We start from the raw sequence: 18,471 nt of genomic DNA, 5'->3' as shown, positions 1-18,471 counted from the left end.
CTGCCCGTGCCAGCCCTGAGCAGGCACTAAAAAGCCACAAAATCCTTGGGAATAAAAAAGGGAAAATTGAGTGAGTTTTCCTTGGGAAGTTGTGATTCCCAGGACATCTCCCACCTCTGACAGGGACAGTAAATCCCACCCAGAACCAAACCCCGAGCCCTGAGCTGGGGAAATTCCCTGCTCATAAATCTGACTCGAGGTTTATTTGCCCTTCCCAGGACTGAGCTGTCCCTCCTCATTCCAGAACAGCCCCGGGTTTGTCTGGGAGCCGCTCCCACAGGCAGACCCTGCTCCGACCTGGGCTCTGGAAGGTTCCCAGTCCCAGGCAGGGGCTGGGTCTGGATGGGATTTAAGGTCCTTCCAGCCCAGCAGGTCTGGGATGCTGGGATACGGAAGGAAGGGCACGGCTGGTCCGTCATGGAATCATCCTGGAGTGTTTGGGTTGGAATGGAAATCCCATTGCACACCACCCCTGCCATGGGCAGGGACACATCCCACTGCTCCAAGCCCCAGTGTCCAACCTGGCCATGGACACTGCCAGGGATCCAGGGGCAGTGTGAAAAACGCCAATCACTTGGGTTTTTTTAAAATTTTAAAACTTTAATAGTAATAAAATGGTTGTAAAAATAGTGATACAGTTAGAGCAATAATAATTTGGACTATTTGAATTAGGACAATATGAGACAATAGAGACAAAGAGTTACGGACAGTCCTGGTACCTTTTTCTGGGCAGGACGAGCCCAAAAGACCCCCAAAAAGGACACCCGTTAACAAAGGATTAACCTTTAAAAACAACAGCCTGTTGCATATTCATACACCTCATACATGATGCATAAATTCCATTCAAACACAGGATTCTGTCTGGTCATCAGCAACTTCTTCCTCTGAACCCTAACAGCGCCTTCGAGGTGGGAAGAAGTTTGTTTCTTTTGATAAGAGGGCAATAAATTCTTTTTCTCTGAAAGATTTAGGTGTCCTGTGGCTGCTATCTCGCTGAGAGACCTTTCTTTAAAAAAAGAATCTTACATAGCACAGTTTCTATTTTAACTTTTTTTAATAACCTAAAACTATATTTAACACACTACTTAAGAGATTTATTATAGCATTACTTCCTAACCCACAACACATATAATATTCATTTTAATATTTGTGAAAAGCCAATCATAAAATACGCATTTTTCACAGGCAGCCACAGCTGCTCTGGGAATTCCATCCCAGCCAGGAATTCCCAATTCCCAATCTCCCATCCATCCCTGCCCTCTGGCACTGGAAGCCATTCCCTGTCCTGTCCCTCCATGCCTTGTCCCCAGTCCCTCTCCAGCTCTCCTGGAGCCCCTCCAGGCCCTGCCAGGGGCTCTGAGCTCTCCCTGGAGCCTTCTCCTCTCCAGGGGAACATTCCCAGATCTCCCAGCCCGGCTCCAGCCCTGCAGCAGCTCCGGGCCTCCTCTGGATCTCTCCGAGTCCTCGCCAGGTCCCTGCCCGATCCCTTTTTCCCGATCCGGGCCCGTCCCCGGTTTCCACGGCAACGGCACCGCCCTGATCATCATGGCAACCCCGCGGAGAGGGCGTGGTCACGTCGGTCAATGCGCGCCGGCGCTTCCGCCTTAGGCCACGCCCCGTCGTAGCCTCGCGCCCCGACCCGGAAGTGGCGCGTTCCCGCTCTCACTGGGCGCCGCCATGTTGGGAGGCCGCACATCATCCGGGCAGCGAGGAGGGCGCTGCGATTGGCGGAGCGCGGCACGTGACGTGCAGCTCGCACCGCGATTGGGCGGTGGTGCCGCCGCTTCTGCGCGGTGCGGGTTCGGGGTCCTGGGGGGGAATCCGGGATGGGGGAAGGTGACGGGGAGCCCCGGCCCTCAAAACACAGCGGGACACAGCGGCTCCCGAGACATTTCACCAGTTTTATTGGCTTTAAAGTCCTGTTTCACTGTCCGCCAGCACTGAAAGGCGGGAATGTCCTTATGTCCTTACAGGAATTGCAGAGTCATGGAATTGCTGAGATTAACAAAGCCTCAGAGATGTCCGAGTCCAAGCCCAGCACTGCCCCGTGTCCCCAAGTGCCGCCTCCACAGGGCTTTTCAGTCCCTCCAGGGATGGGGATTCCATCCTGCCCTGGGCAGCCGGGCAAGGGCTCAAGAGTCCCTTCCAAGAGGAACATTCCCAATATCCACCTGAACCTGCCCCCGGGGCTCTTCCCTCTTGTCCTGTTCCCTGGGAACAGAGCCTGACCCCTCCTGGCTCCAACCTTCCTCCTTCCAGGGAATTGCAGGAGCCAGAAGGTGCCCCCTGAGCCTCCTCTTCTCCAGGGTGAGCCCCTCCAGCTCCCTCAGAAGGATTTGGGATCTGGGAGGAGAATGCTGAAAGCCCCAAAGTCAGCACCCCCCAGCTGTCAGGAACATCCCGCTGCCAAAACCAGCAGCAGCCACGGCAGGAGCATCCCAAATTCAGGCATCCCAGATTTTCCCCAGGCCACCCCCAGCTCCATGGAGAACTGGCAAAGGGAATGGATCCACGGTGCTCTGTTTGTTTGAATTTGTTGGAGCTTCCTTCTGTCCCCATAACAGCACCTGGCCCCTGGAAGGGCATTGGAGAATGTGCCAGAAATCACCTTTTCCTTGTCATGATCCAATTCCAGAGGTTCCAAAAGCTGCTGGGAATTCAGGCCAGGCTGGATTTCCCAGGAAAATGCTTCCACACGACTGGAAATAAACCTTCCTTTGTCATCCCCATATCCACCCCTCCACCCAACCCAACCCTCCCTGGGACAACTTGAAGCTGTTTCCCCTCATCCTGTCCCATTTCCTTGGGAGTGTTGGCAACTACACAATGTTTAAAATGTATTTTATTTCTCTAGTCAGGCTCAGTTTATCTTTGCCTTAGAGAAGGGAATTAGAAGAATATTTTTTGAGGGTATTGTTCCCATCTGTGAGGCCTGATAAATTTAACATCTCAACAAACGGGGAATATCCCAAAAGACACCCAAAAAGATAACAGCCATCAGGAAGCATTGAGGAACATCTACCCCAGACCCCTGGGGCTGGAAAAGGCTGATAAAGAGATTTGTCAGGGCCTAATAAACATCAGACACAAAAAAAATCCCAGTCCAATAAGAAATCGAATTCTGAGAACTCTGCAATTTGGAACCAATGAGCATTGAATCAATGGATTTCTGTGGGTTTTAGACTGGATAAAGTTTGGGGAAAATTGAGTAAAATTCACCTGCCATGGGATGATTGCACACCAGGGCCACGTGTGGGTGAAATAATTTCTGTTGCACATCCCATCAGAAATAAGGCAGTGCCTTGTCTAACACCAAAAACGTTGTTGAAGGGTTGTTTTTCCCATCGTTTTGGTGACAGAGCACAGCCCGACCCCTGGTTAGTTTTTAGAGATGGATTTAACATCCCTTCCAACCCAAGCCATTCCAGGATTTCAGGATCCCATGCTCACTTTTCCTTCTTTCCTCCTTTGAGCCACACAAACCCTCCCCTTTCCCAAAGCCTCTCAGTCAATCCCAGTTCAGGGCAGGCCCCACATTCCCAGTTTCCTCTCCCCCAATCCACCTCTGCCATATTTCTCCTCCCGAACCCCCTGGAAATGGGAGGGATTGAGTGCTGTGCCTCAGTGAATCCAATCCCAGTTTCCCCCCGGGAGTCAGAGCTTCTTCATCTCTGTCAAGTTGTCAATCTGGATGATGATGGGCCAGATGGTCTTCCCTTGGGGGACACCCTGGAGCTCCAACTTCTGGCACATGGAGTCCAGAATGTACCTGATCGCCTTCAGCACGTTCCGGAACACGTCCTGGAGCGACACCTCTGGCAATTTCTGGGCTTCCGTGCATCCTTCAAGCTCCTGACTGGCACCTGGATGCTCCAGAGGCTTCGCTCCCTTCCCCACCCCTGCATCCAGGCTTAGGGCAGGGGGTGACCCTCCAGTTCCCAAAATCTCCTCCGGGGCACGTTGTGTGTCCAATGTCACCCCCTCAGCATTCCCAGCGCTCTGGAGCTGGCACGGTGTGGCCGCATCCGTAGGGGGACAAACCCCGGGGTTTGTCCCCTGCGCGGCGCCGCCACTGGAGCTGGAGCGGTCTCTCCACGGAAACCCCAACCTCCAGTAGGGCTGATAGCGCCGCAGGATCTCCCTGGCTCTCCGGAACGTCCTGCGCCAGCGGCATCGACACGACGCCAGCTGGCGCCGCACGGCCCGGAAGGAGCTGACCTCACGTTTCCTCCCAGCCTTGCGGTTCCTCCTGGCCCCATGGTTCCTCCCGGACTTGCTTCTCCTCCTGCCCTCGTGGCTCCCCCCAGCCTCGCGGCTCCCCCTGGCCTCACGGCTCCCCCCAGCCTCACGGCTCCCCCTGGCCTCGTGGCTCCCCCCGGCCTCGTGGCTCCCCCCGGCCTCGTGGCTCCCCTCGGCCTGGAGCTGCTGGCAGTAGTTGTGTTCCCACAGGGAGCAGGGCTGGGGGGCGCAGGGCGTGCCCGGCTCGCTCCGGAGGCAGTAGCCATGGTCCTTTGCTGCTGCTGCTCGCAGCTCCTCCACCCGCAGTGCCCGGGTTCCTGGGAGAAGCGTCGCCTCTCCCAAGCTGTGTCCGTGGTGTTGGGCATTCCCGTGATTCCTCTGCCCAGGGCCATCCCACAGCTGTTCCCAAGGATGCAGCCTCTGCTGTTCCATCATGGAATGAAGCGGGAATGTCTCACTGTGAGTTAGGTCTTCCATGAGTTCAGGTTTATCCTCCACTTCCTCCTTCACAGGCCATGGCTGGGTTTGGCTCCCCACTCCACTGTCTGCTTCCGACGGGACTTCGCTCCTTCCCTTGTGACAGCCAAACTTCTTCTGGAAGTTCCTGTCCTGGAGACACCACAGCGTGCTCCATCCTGCTGGGAGAGAGGTGGGAAGGGGTTGGATCCTTCCTGACTGGAGCAGGGAGAAGAACATCCCTTCTTCCCAGTCCAGGACTATCCGGGCTCCACATCCCAACATCTGCCAGATATCAGGGGAGGCCCACAGTGGGAGAAGCCCTGGGAGTGGCCCAGGGATGGGACTGGAGCAGGAGGGAGCAGGACTCACCTGGACATGAGGTCTCCAGACCCTGGTACCCACTGGATCTGGGCCACCAGTCAGAGGAAGGCTCCTCCAGCCAGCTCTCAGTGTGTCCTGCAGGGAAGACAGCAGATGTCACCAGCCAAGCCGGAAATCCTTACTCTCCATGGCCACGGGAATGAAGGAAGAGCCCTGTCCTTGTCATCACCAGGACTCCTGACTTCTCCATAGCCATAGGGATGGAGCAGGAAGGCCTCACCCCATCCTGGATGCGGATTCCATCCCTCAGGGTCGGGATATTGCTGTTCACCTGGGGATGAGCAGACCCACGGCTCTTCCCCGCGCTCCAGCCGGTGCAGGACGTCGGGCTTGGGGCCTGGATAACCTGGGAATGGACAGAGGGCGTTGGACTGTCCCTGATCACAGGAAAACCGAGGACTGGGACACCCCAGCTGTGCCTCACCATGCATAGAAGCAGCTCTGGGATGTGGGAAAAGCAAGGGAGAAATCAGAGCTGCTGCCAGACAGGGATTTATTCCTGAGAGCCCTGATGGAAGTGTGGGAAGTTCCACAGCTTCCCAGTTCCACTGACAGGCTTTCCCAGAGAGGGAATGTCTCCTGCTCATCCCAGGGGTGGGACATCCCACCGTGCTCCCTGATCTTAGGGAATCATTTCCAGGGGTGCTCAAACCCAGACCCAAATCCTGCCTTTTCCAGCACTAAACTCCCTGATCAGCCTCTAAAAAGGAAAACTCCTCACAGGAAGGGTTGTCCAGCCCTGGAGGGATTGGAAAGTTGTGAGGATGAGGCACTTGGAGACATGGATTAGTGGTGGCCTGGCAGTGTTGGGGAATTGTTGGACTCGGCCACCTCCAAGGCCTTTTCTGACCTCAGCCACTGTGGGATTCTGGGATTCAGCGCTCTGGAAGCCGCTGGGGTGGGATCTGAGGGAAGGCCTGCCCGGGGCAGTTCCCAGGATTACCCAGGGAGGTCAGCAGCTCGTAGGTGTCGGACACGACGTCTCGGTACAGCTCCCGCTGCCCCTCCGTGAGCGCGTCCCACTCGGCCCGGCTCAGCAACACCGCCACGTCCTCGAAGGCCATCGGCTCCTGCCACTGCATCAGGGATCACAGCTTCTTCAGGGATCAAATCCCCCCTTCAGGGATCAACTCCTTCCCTCAGGGATTACACCTTCCCTCAGGGATCACACATTCCCTCACAGATCTAATCCTCCCTCAGGGATCACACCCTCCCTCAGGGATCACAGCTTCCCTCAGGCATCAAATGCTCCCTCAGTGATCTAAACCTCCCTCAGGGGTAGCTCCCTCCTCAGGGATCACAACTTACTTCAGGGACCTAATCCTCCTTCATGGATCAAATCCTCCCTCAGGAATCACACCTTCCCTCACGGATCACAGCTTCCCTCACGGATCTAATCCTCCCTCAGAGATCACACCTTCCTTCAGGGATCAACTCCTTCCCTCAGGGATCAACTCCTCCCTCAGGGATCACACCTTCCCTCAGGGATCAACTCCTCCCTCATGATCTAATCCTCCCTCAGGGATCACACCCTCCCTCAGGGATCAACTCCTCCCTCACGGATATAATCCTCCCTCAGGGATCAACTCCTTCCCTCACGGATATAATCCTCCCTCAGGGATCAACTCCTTCCCTCAGGGATCACAGCCTCCCTCAGGATCTAATCCTCACTCAGGGATCACACCCTCCCTCACGGATCTAATCCTCCCTCACAGATCACACTTCCCTCAGGGATCACACCCTCCCTCCCAGCAGGAGAAGCCTTTCCCAGCCCCAAGGAGCTCCCAGGACATGAGGCCATGGATGGGGCGGTCCCAGGAAGGTGTATTCCCCACTAGGGTGGGAATTATGTATCTGGAAGAAGGACAGGCTGGAATCCAGCACCAAACACCACAATCCAGCACCTTGGGATGTGTTTTACCGTTCCTACTGGGAACACTCCGTGATCCCGTGGGATGGGGTTGTCCAGGAGCCCAGGTCACCTGGAGCTGGGCTGGGGGACATTCCAAGAGGCCCCTGTGACCCCCAGGGCCCATCCCAGGAAATCCCTCGGGAGCGATCCCAGTGGGGATGGGGGAACAGGGGCAGTGAGAAGGAGGGGAGAGATGTGGGGGGAAATGTGGGGCTGAGAGGGGTTTGGGGGTGGGGGGTGACGGGGGTGGGACTGGGGGCATGGAATGGGGGTTTTAGGGGCTGATACGGATTTGGGGAGTGATGGGGATTTTGGGGGGTGACGGGGTAGGGAGGGATGGGGTGGGGGTGATGGAGTGGGGGTGACGGGGGGTCCTTAGGGCGGAATTTCATGGCGGGGGGGGGGGGGGGGCAGTGGAGGGGGTGATGGGGTGGGATCGGGGGTGTGATGGGGGTGATTTGGGAAGTGATTTGGGGTTTCGGGGTGAGGCTGGGGGGGTGATGGGGGTGGAGGGGTCCTTGACCATCGGAGGCCGAGCCCCGCCAGCAGCTGCCGAGGGGGCACTGCGGGACCCCCCCTAGATGCGGGGAGGGTCGGTGGTCCGCACATCGAGGGCGGCCCGGGGCTTCCCCCGGCAGCTCCCGGCTCCTACCTGCGCCTGCCCCGCCATGGCGGCCGGGGGCCCCCGCGGGTCTCGGGGTGCACGGGCGGGCCCCGCCGCCTCCCGCCGCCTCTCCCGCACGCGCTTCCGGCGCAGGCCCCGCCTACAGCGGAAGTGCCGCCATGGCCCAGCCGGAAGCACCGCCCCGGAAGCGCCGCCGTGACCCCGGCACGTGAGGCGGGGCCGGGGCCAGGGGTCAGATCCCAACGGGAAGCGGAACGGGAACAGGAACGGGAACGCGGCCCGGCTCTTCCCGGGAGGGATTATCCCGGTGCCCCTCCCCTGAGGGACAGGGACACCGGGACTCTCCCTGTTCCCTGCGAGCTCAGGCCGAGCCCTTCCCGGATCCAGCCCGCTCCAATCCCATTTGGCCTCCAGAGTCACCGATTCTCCCGAAATCCCAAATTTATCGTGAGAATCCTCAGGTTTTCCACCAGAGATCTCTCAGATCTGGTCCCGACTCTGGGATTTCCCATGCCTTGCCCGAGGCCTGCGCTCACGTTCCCCGCTGCCCACACATCCCTCCTGGATTTGCCTCCTCCAGATTTCCCTCTTCTCCTGGATAAATTTCCCATCGATTCTGTATATCCCGTGTGCAGCTTGATTCCCTTCCCACCAACCCCCTGCAAGCAGTCTCCATCTACCCCCTGGAATTCCCTATGGAATTCCTCTGCCCTGCCTGGACCCTTCACGTCTGTGCCACCAAAAGCCAGAAATTTGCAATCAATCAAATTCCATCGTATCCTAAGGATCCTCAGGAGTGGCCAGGACTAATTCCTCATCACTAAACGGATACAGTGAGCCTGGTTTGGTATAACAACAATCCCAGAGCCTGGAATTGTGGGGTTATTGCAGCTACAGGAGCTGCAATAGGATGATCCTTAAATCCCCTCCCAGCCCAGGCCATGCCAGCATTCCAGGACCTCATGAGAGGGGTGCAGCAAGAGCAGGACCCTAAAGCAGCGTTTTGGAGAGAAGTTTCCTCCAGCCCATCCCTTATCCAGACCCAGCCCTTTCCCCTCCCTGTGCCCGGCAGCTCCGGCCCCGAGTGACCTTTCCGGGGTCACCGTGGTGACATCGGGACCAATGTCCAGGCGGGGCCCGGCACAGCCGCGGGGACACCATGAGGCTGTGGCTGCTCTGTGCCGTGGCCGTGGCCGTGGCCGTGGCCGTGGCCGGGGTGGCCGGAGCTGAGCACGGCGCCTCCGGGATGGCAGCACGCGGGAGAGAGGTCAGTGCTGTGCGGAGAGGGGTAAAACCGGGAATAACGGGACCGGGAATGCCGGAGCTGGGCACGGCCCTGGCTCCGCGAGCAGCAGCCCCTGCCCCCTCCCGCCCCTCGGGGCTGTCCCGGCACCGAACCCGGGCAAATCCCGGGGTGAAGCTTTTCCAGCCTCCCTGTCCCTGCGGGGATGGGCTCGGCACTCCCGGGGCCCCCGCAGCCGCGGGAGATCCCGGGGGGGATCACCGGCCTTCCCGGTCCTGCCCGCATTCCCCGCTGCGCTCCGGGAGATGCCGATCCCAGCCTTCCCTCCGCAGGGCCGGCGGCGACCGCACAGACCCTGCTCCGGCTGCTTCTCCGTGCTGAGCGAGGTGAGCCGGGATGCGGGAATGCGGGAATGCGGGAATGCGGGAATGCGGGAATGGGGCCGGGGGCCGGGGCTCCCACACCCGCCTGTGTTCCGCAGGAGTCGCAGTCCATGCCCTGGAATTCCCGGGAGGAGGAGGCGCCTCAGCCGGGCAGGCGGGCACGGAGTGGGAAGGGACTGGAGGTAACAGAGCGTGCCCGGGGCTGCCCGGGAATGGGGTGGGAATGGAGATTGGCGTGGGATGGGGATGGGATGGGATGGGGTTGGAATGGGGATGGGAAGGGACGGGATGGGATGGGGGTGGAATGGGAAAGGGACGGGACGGGATGGGGTGGGATGGGATGGAATGCGATGGGATGGGATGGGATGGGATCTCCCTCTCCCTGGCTCCGTGTGACGCCGCGCTCACTCCCGCAGGGCAGAGCCCGGAGGGAGAGCCCGGAGCCGGCCCAGCCCGCCGGACACCCCGGGCGCATCCCGCTGCTGTGAGAGGTGACAGTGGAGCCGCGGCAGGAGCCCGGGCCCGGCGGGGACCCCCCGGCAGCCCCCGCGGGGCCTTGCAGCAGTCATCGAGCAGCCGAGAGCGTGGCGGGAGCGATGCCGGAGCCTGGGAATGCCGCTGGACACCGGGAGCAGCCCCACGGCAGCAGAGAGCTCAGCTCCCCGCACTGCGCTGAGCCCCCCGCCCTTCCCACCCCCAAAATGCTTCTGGGGCAGCCGCCCCCGCCTTGCCAAGGCCCCAAATAAAGCCGGCACACCAGAGGGAGCGGATGCGTTTGGGGGGACACATGCAGGGTGGGTGACCCCCGACAGAGCCGCTCCGTGTTGGGCTGGGCTGGGTGGCACTGTGGGGACACCGGGGACACCGGGGATCAGAGCCAACCCGTGGGGAGACTGCACAGGAGGACTGAGGGGGGACCCCAGGGATGCTGGTTCTGGAGCTCGCTCAGGAACGTCTGTCCAAGGGTATGGGAGGTTTCCCAGAATGCTAGATCACAGGGATAGCGAGATCCCCCAGGAATGCTGGGATCACAAGGATGGGGAGATCCCCCAGGAATGCTGGTCCCGGGGGAGGTGGGGCTGGAGGACCCCCCAGCGATGCTGGTCCTAAACAGGGCTCCCAGTTCAGGGGAATGGCGGATCTCTGAGAATGCTGGATCACAGGGATGGGGAGATTCCCCAGGAGTGCTGGACCACAGGGATAGCGAAATCCCCCGGGAATGCTGCTCCCAGAGGATGTGGGGCTGGTCCTGGGGTCCAGCAGGGCTCCCAGTTCAGGGCCCGGGGAGTGCCCAGAGGTCCGGCTTTGGTAGCCCCGGATTTGGTGGCCCCGGCCTCGGTGACCCTGGGCCGGGCCCCGCCCCCAGTCCTGACTCCACCCCTTTGTCCGACCCCGCCCCTCGTCGTGGCCCCGCCCCCGCCCGGCTCTTGCTCCTCCCGGCCGCCAGGGGGCGCCGCTCCCCGCGCGGTGCCGCTCTGGCGGACGGCGCCCTCTGTGGGCCCGGTGGCGGCGCGGGCGCGGGGCCCGAGGCGGCGGTGGCGGCCGCGGCCATGTCCCGCCGGGGGCCCGCACAGGTCAGGGCCCGCCCGGGCCACGGGCCACGGGCCGGGATGCGCGACGGGACACGGGACGGGGCGGGCCGCAGCGGTGCTGGGTCAGGGGCGTGCGGGAGTCCCACGGGGGAAGTGGCACTGGGGGTCAGGGGGGTCCCTCAGGGTCCGGGAGATGTGGGGACAGAGGTGCACGGGGCGGTCCTTGGGGGGTGACAGCCCGGGGGTCTCCGGGAGAGCTGGTTCTGGGGGGTTGAGGGGTTCCCCAGGAGAGAGGGTGCTGGGGGAGCCCCCAGGGGGGCTGGGTCTGGAGCCGGGGGTGTCCCTCTGGATCCTGAGTGACAGCTCGGGAGGACGGGGCTGCCCCAGGGATATCGGTTCACAGGGGTGAGGGGATCTCCCAGGGACGCTGCTCCTGCGAGAGGTGGAACTGGGGAACCCCCCAAAGGTGCTGCTCCTGGGGGCTCCCCTGGGGTGTCCGTTCAGGGGGCCTCCCTTTGCTCCGTGGGAAGGTGGGGACAGGGGGACGCGGGGGTGGCGGCCAGGCTCTGGCAGATCCCTGCGGAATTGGGGTCTGGGGGTATCCCTCGGGGCTACCGGGGGGTCCCGAGCGAGTCCCCATTCCCTGCCCACCCAGACCCCTGACCCTGCATCCCCGCAGGTGTCGGGCAGCCTCCGGCGGAAGGCGGCACCGGGCACGGCCCCGTCGGAGCTGCAGGAGCTGCGGAGCCGCACGGAGCGCGCGGAGCGGCGGCTGCTGGCCTGCGAGAACCTGGTCGGGGAGCTGGGCAGCGGCCTGGCCGCCCTCAGCACCCTCCTGCAGGGCTACGGGCAGCTGCAGCAGCGCCTGCTCAACCTGGAGAACCTCCTCAAGAACAGGAACTTCTGGATCCTGCGCCTGCCCCCCGCCTCCGGGGGGGAGATCCCCAAGGTAGCAGCGGCGCTTCCCAGGGATCCTGGGACCGTGCAAGGGCTGGGGGCCGAGCTCCTGTGTGTCCCGAGCCAGGCGTGGTTCCAGGGAGTTCCCTGTGATTCCAGGTGCCGCTCACCTTCGATGATATCTCGGTGTATTTCAACGAGCTGGAGTGGGAGAGGCTGGAGCACTGGCAGAAGGATCTGTACAGGGCCGTGATGAGGGGCAACTATGAGACCTTGGTGTCCCTGGGTAAGGCCTGGGGGGCTGGAGCTTATGGAATCGTGGGTTTGGAAGGCTGTGAGGTGGTGAGGCCCTGGCCCAGGTTGCCCACATCCCTGGCAGTGTCCAAAGCCAGGTTGGATGGGGCTTGGAGCAGCCTAGGATAATGGGAGGTGTCCCTAACTTCCACTAGAGGGAAATGTTCCAGCCAAAGCTTTTCCCTCATTTGGGATTTTAGTTCATGTTCTGCTGGTTAAGATCCTCTCTGCCTCAGCTGCCTCTGTGCTTGGGGGTGGGTCTTGCCTTGGGGCCAAGGAACTGTTTGGAGTAGGGATGAGGTGTTTGTGTCTCCGCCAGGACTGGGACAGGGGACGAGGGTCACTGTTGGAATGTGCCAGACTAAAGACACAGCCCAATCCTAATCCACCCCCCATCCTCTGCCCCACGACCAGACTACGCCGTGTCCAAGCCCGAGATCCTGTCCCAGATGGAGAGGGATGAAGAGTTCAGTTACAAGGAGGTTCAGGAGTCCCCATGGACACACACTGGGGATGGTCAGGAGCTCCTCTGGGCAGCAGAAGAGAGGGACGAGGCAGAGGAGGCTGCAGGAGATGGAAGCTCCATGGGAGCTGCCCCAGGTGGGTGCCAGGAGGAGGTGGCTGTTCCTGGGGATCTCCCCTTCCTGAGGAAGGAAGGGCTCCATGGACTAAAAGCACCCCAGAGCACCGTGAATCTTCATTCCAAGAGGAATGGCTGTGCTTGGTGGGATGAATCCCATGGAGAACAGAGCCTTGCAGGCGGGTCTGGAGCAGTGGGAAAGGCCTCCTGTAGGACTGGGGCTTCCAGAGACATTCCTGCCTGCTGTGGAGGGACAGGAAACGGGCTGGGAAGTGAGGAACTGGGAGCTGAGGTGGGAGGAGGAGGCTGGAGCTGCTCTGTCCTGGGGGAACAGAGGAGTGTGGGGAGCCCTGGGGTGTGGATTTAGAGTGGGAGGGCTGGGCAGGAAGGTGGGAGGTGCTGGAAAGGGACAGACAGACCCAGACAGAGCTGGGAGCAGCAGAGGTGTGGGAAGAGCCGTGGTTGAGGGCTCTTTCCTGCAGGATTGAGGAGCTGGGAAGGTGAAAGGCTCCTCAGGAGAAGCTGGGCAGGTGCTGTGCTGTGGGAACACTCACCTGGAGCCCAGGTGGGAGTTTGGGGAGAGGAAAAGGGACACAGAGGGACATCTCCTTTGGGCTTTATGTTCTGTTACTCAGAGCTTCTCTCCTGTGTGGATCCTGCCCGGGGCCAAGGAGGCAGCTCTGCCACTGGGGTTGGAGGTGTTTGTGTCTCTGCCAGGGCTGGGAGAGGGGACAAGGCTCACTTTGGGAATCTGGCAGGATAAAGGTGCAGTTAAATCCTAATAAAGCTCCTGTTCTGTGCTCTGGGAACAGACAGTGCCAAGTCCAAGCCCAGCAGCTGGACCTGCATCGAGAGGGATGAAGAGCCCAGCAACAAAAAGAGTCCCAAGCCTTCATGGACACAGAGTGGGGACAGCCAGAAAACCCCACAGATACAGACTGGGGACAGCCAGAAAACCCCACAGATACAGACTGGGGACAGCCAGGAACCCTCAGAGACACAGATTGGGAGCAGCCCAAAATCCCCACGGACACGGAGTGGGAACAGCCAGAAAATCCCACAGATACAGAGTGGGGAAAGCCCAAAAGCCTCATGGACACGGAGTGGGAACAGCCAGAAAACCCCACAGACACAGAATGGGGACAGCCAGAACCCCTCACAGACACAGAGTGGGGACAGCCCAAAATCCTCATGGACACGGAGTGGGAACAGCCAGAAAACCCCACAGATACAGACTGGGGACAGCCAGAACCCCCCACAGACAGAGACTGGAGACAGCCCAAAATCCTCATGGACACGGAGTGGGAACAGCCAGAAAACCCCACAGACACAGAATGGGGACAGCCAGAACCCCCCACAGACACAGAGTGGGGACAGCCCAGAGTTCCCATGGACACGGAGTGGGAACAGCCAGAAAACCCCACAGACAGAGACTGGGGACAGCCCAGAGTTCCCATGGACACGAAGTGGGAACAGCCAGAAAACCCCACAGACACAGACTGGGGACAGCCAGAACCCCTCACAGACACAGAGTGGGGACAGCCCAGAGTTCCCGTGGACACGGAGTGGGAACAGCCCAAAGTCCCCAAGGACACACAATGGGAATAGCCCAAAGTCCCCAAGGACACAGAGTGGGAACAGCCCCAAACCCCCACTGAGACAGACTGGGAACAGCCCCAAGTCCCCACAGGCACACAGTGGGGATAGCCAGACACTGCCTCAGACACAGACTGGGGACAGTCAGAACCCCCTCCAGACAGGTGTCCCCAACAATCAGAAGCCCCCACAGACACCAGGAGAGATGGAGCAGCAGGAAGAGGCTTCGGGAGAGGATCCCATGCCCACGGAAGCTGGCCCAGGTGAGTTCCAGGCGTGCCAGGGAGGATGTGCTTCTCCTTCCCCAGCTCTTCAGGGCAGAGGAGCATGGCTCTGGTGCTTGGAGAGGCATTGCCAGCGAGCCCTGGGATGTTGTCACAGGACAGTGGAAGAAGGCCTGGACACGGGAATGCAGCCTGTGGAGGTGGTGGGGTGAGGCTGCTCTGTGAGCTGGTGGCATGTGGCACCTTGCTGTCCTTCCCTCCCAGCCCTCCCTCTGCTTTTGGCCCATGTGTGGCTTCACTCCAGTTCCTCCTGACACCTTCCAGCCTTTCCACAGAATTGCTGGGGTTGGAAAAGCCCTCTGAGATCATTGGGTCCAACTGTCCCCCAGCACTGCCAAGGCCCCATGTCCCCAGGTGCCACATCCACAGATCCTGCAGGAACAGGGGACTCCAGCACTGCCTGTTCCAGGGCTGCACAGCCCTTTCCAGAAGGAATTTTCCTGATAGCTGTTCCACATCCTGGCTCTTGAGCTGCAGCTTTCTCCAGCTCTTCCACACACTCCCAGCAATCCCTGGTTCATATTGCTGGAGTAGGGACCTGGGAGGTCCCCATGGGTCTTTCAAATCCCTGTTCCCTGCAAACAGAGCTCCCCATCCTGATGATGAACGTGATGTCCCTGGGGGACCGTCAGCAGGGGACGGTGGCAGAGGAGGACGCGGAGATGGAGGAGGACCCGGCAGAGCCTGACACTGGTGAGTCACTCTGTGCTGGGGACATGGGGCCTGGCACGAGGGTGGGAAGCAGCTTCCAGAGCTGATGGGCTTGAAATAGGAAGGGAAAGTGAAGCTTCAGGGGTTCCTTTTATTTTTTCCTGCAACATCATCATGTGGGTTGAGAGGTGGGTCCCTTGTGCCACTGGTCCCAGTGGCACCCGTGGAGGGCTCAGCATGGGAGCCCTCCAGGGATGGGCACTCATCCCTGCCCTGGGCCACTGTGCCACGGCTGGACAACCCTTTTGGGGAAGGAATTTTCCCAATATCCAACCTGAACCTTCCCTGGCATAGAGGGAGGGGAGCTAGAGGCCATTTCTCCTTGCCCTGTCCCTATACCCTGGCAGCAGAGACCTCCCTGGCTGTCCCCTCCTGTCAGGGAGTTGTGCAGAGCCACAAGGTCCCCCCTGAGCCTCCTCTTCTCCAGGCTGAGCCCCTTCCCAGCTCCCTCAGCTGCTCCTGGGGCTTCAAACTCTTCCCCAGCTCTGTTCCCTTCCCTGGACACGATCCAGCCCCTCAATGTCTTTCTTGTCATGAGAAGCCCAGAGCTGCCCCTGGAACTGGAGGTGCCCCAGTAGTGCCAGGACAGGGAGGGCCCTGCTCCTTTGTCACACCGGTGCTGACACCATCATGGTGCCTCCGTGTTCCAGAGGAAGCCTTATCCATGGAAGATGAAACACCGTACGAAGGGGCTGCTCCCGAGGACATCAAGGTGAAGGAAGAGGAGCCTGAGCTGCTGGCAGAGGAATCCACGCCCTCTCCCGGCTCAGAGATCCAGAAGTGTCCCAAAAACGAGCTGGTGAAAGCCAAGATGAAGAAGAAGCCGAACCGGTGCGAGGCCAGCAACCTCCTGATGGGCAACTGCCGGCGCGGGTACGTGCGGGAATGGTCCCACCCCTGCACGGAGTGCGGGAAGCGCTTCCGCCTCAAGATCAACCTCATCATCCACCAGCGCAGCCACGCCAAGGAGGGGCCCTACGAGTGCCCCGTCTGCGAGATCGGCTTCAGCACCAAGCGGCACCTGGACCTTCACCGCGGCATCCACGTCAAGGACAGAGCCTTCGGCGCCAAGGTCTGGGGCAACGTGCACCCCGAGCTGCGCATCCGCCCACGCAGGGACCTGTGCGGCACCGGCCACGCCGCGGGGGCCTGGCTGGGCCAGCCCAAGGAGGAGCCCGACAGAGAGGGCCTGGCGGGCTCCGGGATCGTGCAGCCGCCCAACCCCAGGCAGAAGTGCCCCCTCTGCAAGAAGTTCCTGTCCTGCTCCACGTCCATGCGGCGGCACCTGAAGACCCACGCGCGGGACCGGCCCTACTGCTGCAGCTCCTGCAACAAGTGCTTCACCCGCAGCAATCACCTGCTGCGCCACAAGAAGATCCACGAGAGGGCTCTGGCCGTGCTCCAGCGGGAGGCCAAGGCCCAGCCCCCTGCTGCTATCCCGGCATCCCTGCAGCACCAAGCTCCCGAGGCCCAGAAGAGCCCTTCCCGAGAGAATGGGAGCCCTGAGGCTGCAAAAGCGAGCCTGCCCAATGTGCTGCTCTTGGGGACAACGCCACTGGGGCTCCCGGGCAAAGGCTCCCCGCTCCCTGACTGCATCAGGAAAGCCGTGCAGCCCGTGGTCCAGCTGGGATCCAGGGCAGTGGCTTCAGAGATGACAGAGAAATGACAGATGACAGACCCTGGGACAGATCTGAGCTGTGCGTGTCCCTGGAAGGAAACTGCGAGTTTGTTGGGTTTGCACCTGGTGGGACACCAAAAATGGGAATCTGCTGTTTTTTAGGAGCTTCCTGGGTTGTAGAAAGAATGGGAAGCTTGGAGACCACAACAGAGAGCAAATTGCAGAAGCCTCCAGTGATCCATAATGCTTCACCATTCCACTGACTTGGTCCTGTTGGCTGTTACTTGGAATTTTCCCAAGCTGACATTCCTGGGAGATAAGTAGGTGAATCCTGGTCAAACAGGAGCAGAACTTTCGCATTCTTTGATGTTGGAGCTGACCCCTTGCATTGGGAAACACAACTGGAGAGGGCAGGGAGAATGGAATGGAGCTGGCAGCATTCCCATGCAGCCCTTTGCTCCATGGAACAAGTGTCCTGACTGAGATACCAGATGGAGAGTGACATCGCTGAGACCCCACCACATCCTGGCCACCCTGGGGAGAAGATCAGCCAACAGCCCCTCCAGCAGGTTGGGAACACTGGAGCTTTGCACTGGAAGATCCATAGGACAAACCAAACCCCAATATTCTGTGCTGGCATATTCCAGGGGCGCCAGCAGGTCCATGAGGAAGGCCACAGGCACCCTCAGGACCATCCTGCACGGGTGCAGAGTGATTTTAGGAATACTTGACAGCCCAGCAGCCAGCCCCATGCTGCAGCAGCACCCTAATCCCTGTGGATCTGCCTGCACTGAGCAGCCCCTCAGCTCTGGAGGAAACTCCCACTCTCCCAACCACAGCTCGTCCCCTTTTGCCCAAAATCCCACCTTAATGAATCCTATGGGAAAACAGTTCTGCAGCTACCTCAGTCAGGGAGAGGGGACCTGCCCGGAGGCAGCCAGTGGAAGCCAGGCCTGGCACTGCCCCAGTGTCCCCTGGAGCCACCAGAGCAGTGTCCATGGCCAGAGCCCCACGTGCTGGGTGTGCACAGGGAGCACCTCCCGCCCGGAGCCAGCGCCACATGGACACAGTGGAGCAGCTGTTGGGACTCCTGCATTTCGTTTTTCAGGTTGTTGTTTGTTGTTTTTTTTTGAGCTGTTTGATGTAACAAACATCCTGAGATCTCTGTCCCTCTCTGAGCAGTGAGCACGGGAAGGCTTTTCCCATCTTTCATTCCGAGTCACTCCCAAGGTGTGATGGTGCTGCTGTGGGAAGCTTTGGGAGCTGAGGGAACACCTGTGCCACATCCAGGTGTGATCCTCAGCCACCTCCTGCTCCATGGGACAGACAGCAGCGTCTGAGCTGCTCCATAGAATACACACGACATCCCACTGCTCCTCTGGGCTGGTCTCACACTTCCTGCCCCTGGGATTGCAGTGTGGAGCATTCCCAGCCTGCAGCAGGAGCTGGGAGGGGTGCCAGTGGCAGACACATGACCATGGATCTGGCAGTGAGCCAGTGGCTGGTTATCCCTGTTATCCCAGCCCAGCAGAGATCCAGTGCTCCCCAGTTGATCCCAGGGGCATGGCTGAGCTGGTGTGTCAGTGCTGAAGGCCAGCAGAAGGGCCAGCAGCCCAGCCTGGCATTTCTAAATCTGCTGTGACCGGGAGCAGTTTCCTGCGACATTCCCGATCCCTTTCTCAGGCTGTGGAATCAATAAAGTTACTTGTCTCTATGT

At 60.2% G+C, this 18,471-nt stretch overlaps 3 protein-coding genes across 8 annotated transcripts; 2 read left to right on the top strand and 1 right to left on the bottom strand.

The window, feature by feature from the left end:
* Window positions 1–2,824: 2,824 nt before the first annotated feature.
* On the bottom strand, window positions 2,825–7,750 carry LOC143694427 (uncharacterized). 5 transcript variants are annotated; one of them, XM_077180859.1, is made up of 5 exons: window positions 7,644–7,750; window positions 6,023–6,155; window positions 5,300–5,425; window positions 5,068–5,154; window positions 2,825–4,877 (listed from the first exon to the last, which is right to left on the bottom strand). In XM_077180859.1, exons 1-5 carry the CDS (start codon window positions 7,659–7,661, stop codon window positions 3,655–3,657), a joined length of 1,587 nt encoding a protein of 528 aa, XP_077036974.1. In that variant the 5' UTR covers window positions 7,662–7,750; the 3' UTR covers window positions 2,825–3,654. The 5 variants fall into 5 exon arrangements, with proteins under 5 accessions (XP_077036974.1, XP_077037004.1, XP_077037036.1 ...); XM_077180889.1 differs by having other exon boundaries at window positions 2,825–4,874; XM_077180921.1 differs by having other exon boundaries at window positions 5,351–5,425.
* A 79-nt stretch (window positions 7,751–7,829) lies between these two features.
* LOC129117827 (uncharacterized) lies at window positions 7,830–10,003 on the top strand. The gene is made up of 4 exons (XM_054628738.2): window positions 7,830–8,883; window positions 9,192–9,245; window positions 9,341–9,424; window positions 9,659–10,003. The coding sequence occupies exons 1-4, from the start codon at window positions 8,776–8,778 to the stop codon at window positions 9,728–9,730; spliced, it is 318 nt and encodes a 105-aa protein (XP_054484713.1). The 5' UTR covers window positions 7,830–8,775; the 3' UTR covers window positions 9,731–10,003.
* Window positions 10,004–10,691: 688 nt separating this feature from the next.
* LOC129117642 (uncharacterized) lies at window positions 10,692–17,935 on the top strand. 2 transcript variants are annotated; one of them, XM_077179724.1, is made up of 8 exons: window positions 10,692–10,816; window positions 11,454–11,723; window positions 11,831–11,957; window positions 12,380–12,565; window positions 13,358–13,497; window positions 13,531–14,404; window positions 15,011–15,118; window positions 15,787–17,935. In XM_077179724.1, the coding sequence occupies exons 1-8, from the start codon at window positions 10,793–10,795 to the stop codon at window positions 16,800–16,802; spliced, it is 2,745 nt and encodes a 914-aa protein (XP_077035839.1). In that variant the 5' UTR covers window positions 10,692–10,792; the 3' UTR covers window positions 16,803–17,935. The 2 variants fall into 2 exon arrangements, with proteins under 2 accessions (XP_077035839.1, XP_054484403.2); XM_054628428.2 differs by having other exon boundaries at window positions 13,358–14,404.
* Window positions 17,936–18,471: the final 536 nt, after the last annotated feature.

The sequence above is a fragment of the Agelaius phoeniceus genome, chromosome 1, assembly GCF_051311805.1.
Source record: "Agelaius phoeniceus isolate bAgePho1 chromosome 1, bAgePho1.hap1, whole genome shotgun sequence".
Classification (NCBI taxonomy): domain Eukaryota; kingdom Metazoa; phylum Chordata; class Aves; order Passeriformes; family Icteridae; genus Agelaius; species Agelaius phoeniceus.
Note: the sequence above shows the minus strand (reverse complement) of the source record. Positions and strands in the feature narration are given on the sequence as shown.

Coding starts and splice junctions, on each gene's coding strand:
- LOC143694427 (XM_077180859.1), bottom strand. Junction 5,426..6,022: donor CGAGCTGCTGACCTCCCTGG/GTAATCCTGGGA, acceptor GTCCATTCCCAG/GTTATCCAGGCCCCAAGCCC. Junction 4,878..5,067: donor TCTGGAGACCTCATGTCCAG/GTGAGTCCTGCT, acceptor CCTCTCTCCCAG/CAGGATGGAGCACGCTGTGG.
- LOC129117827 (XM_054628738.2), top strand. CDS start 8,776: ATGAGGCTGTGGCTGCTCTGTGCCGTGGCCGTGGCCGTGGCCGTGGCC. Junction 8,884..9,191: donor TGGCAGCACGCGGGAGAGAG/GTCAGTGCTGTG, acceptor TTCCCTCCGCAG/GGCCGGCGGCGACCGCACAG. Junction 9,425..9,658: donor GGAGTGGGAAGGGACTGGAG/GTAACAGAGCGT, acceptor TCACTCCCGCAG/GGCAGAGCCCGGAGGGAGAG.
- LOC129117642 (XM_054628428.2), top strand. CDS start 10,793: ATGTCCCGCCGGGGGCCCGCACAG. Junction 10,817..11,453: donor CCCGCCGGGGGCCCGCACAG/GTCAGGGCCCGC, acceptor GCATCCCCGCAG/GTGTCGGGCAGCCTCCGGCG. Junction 11,958..12,379: donor TGAGACCTTGGTGTCCCTGG/GTAAGGCCTGGG, acceptor CCCCACGACCAG/ACTACGCCGTGTCCAAGCCC.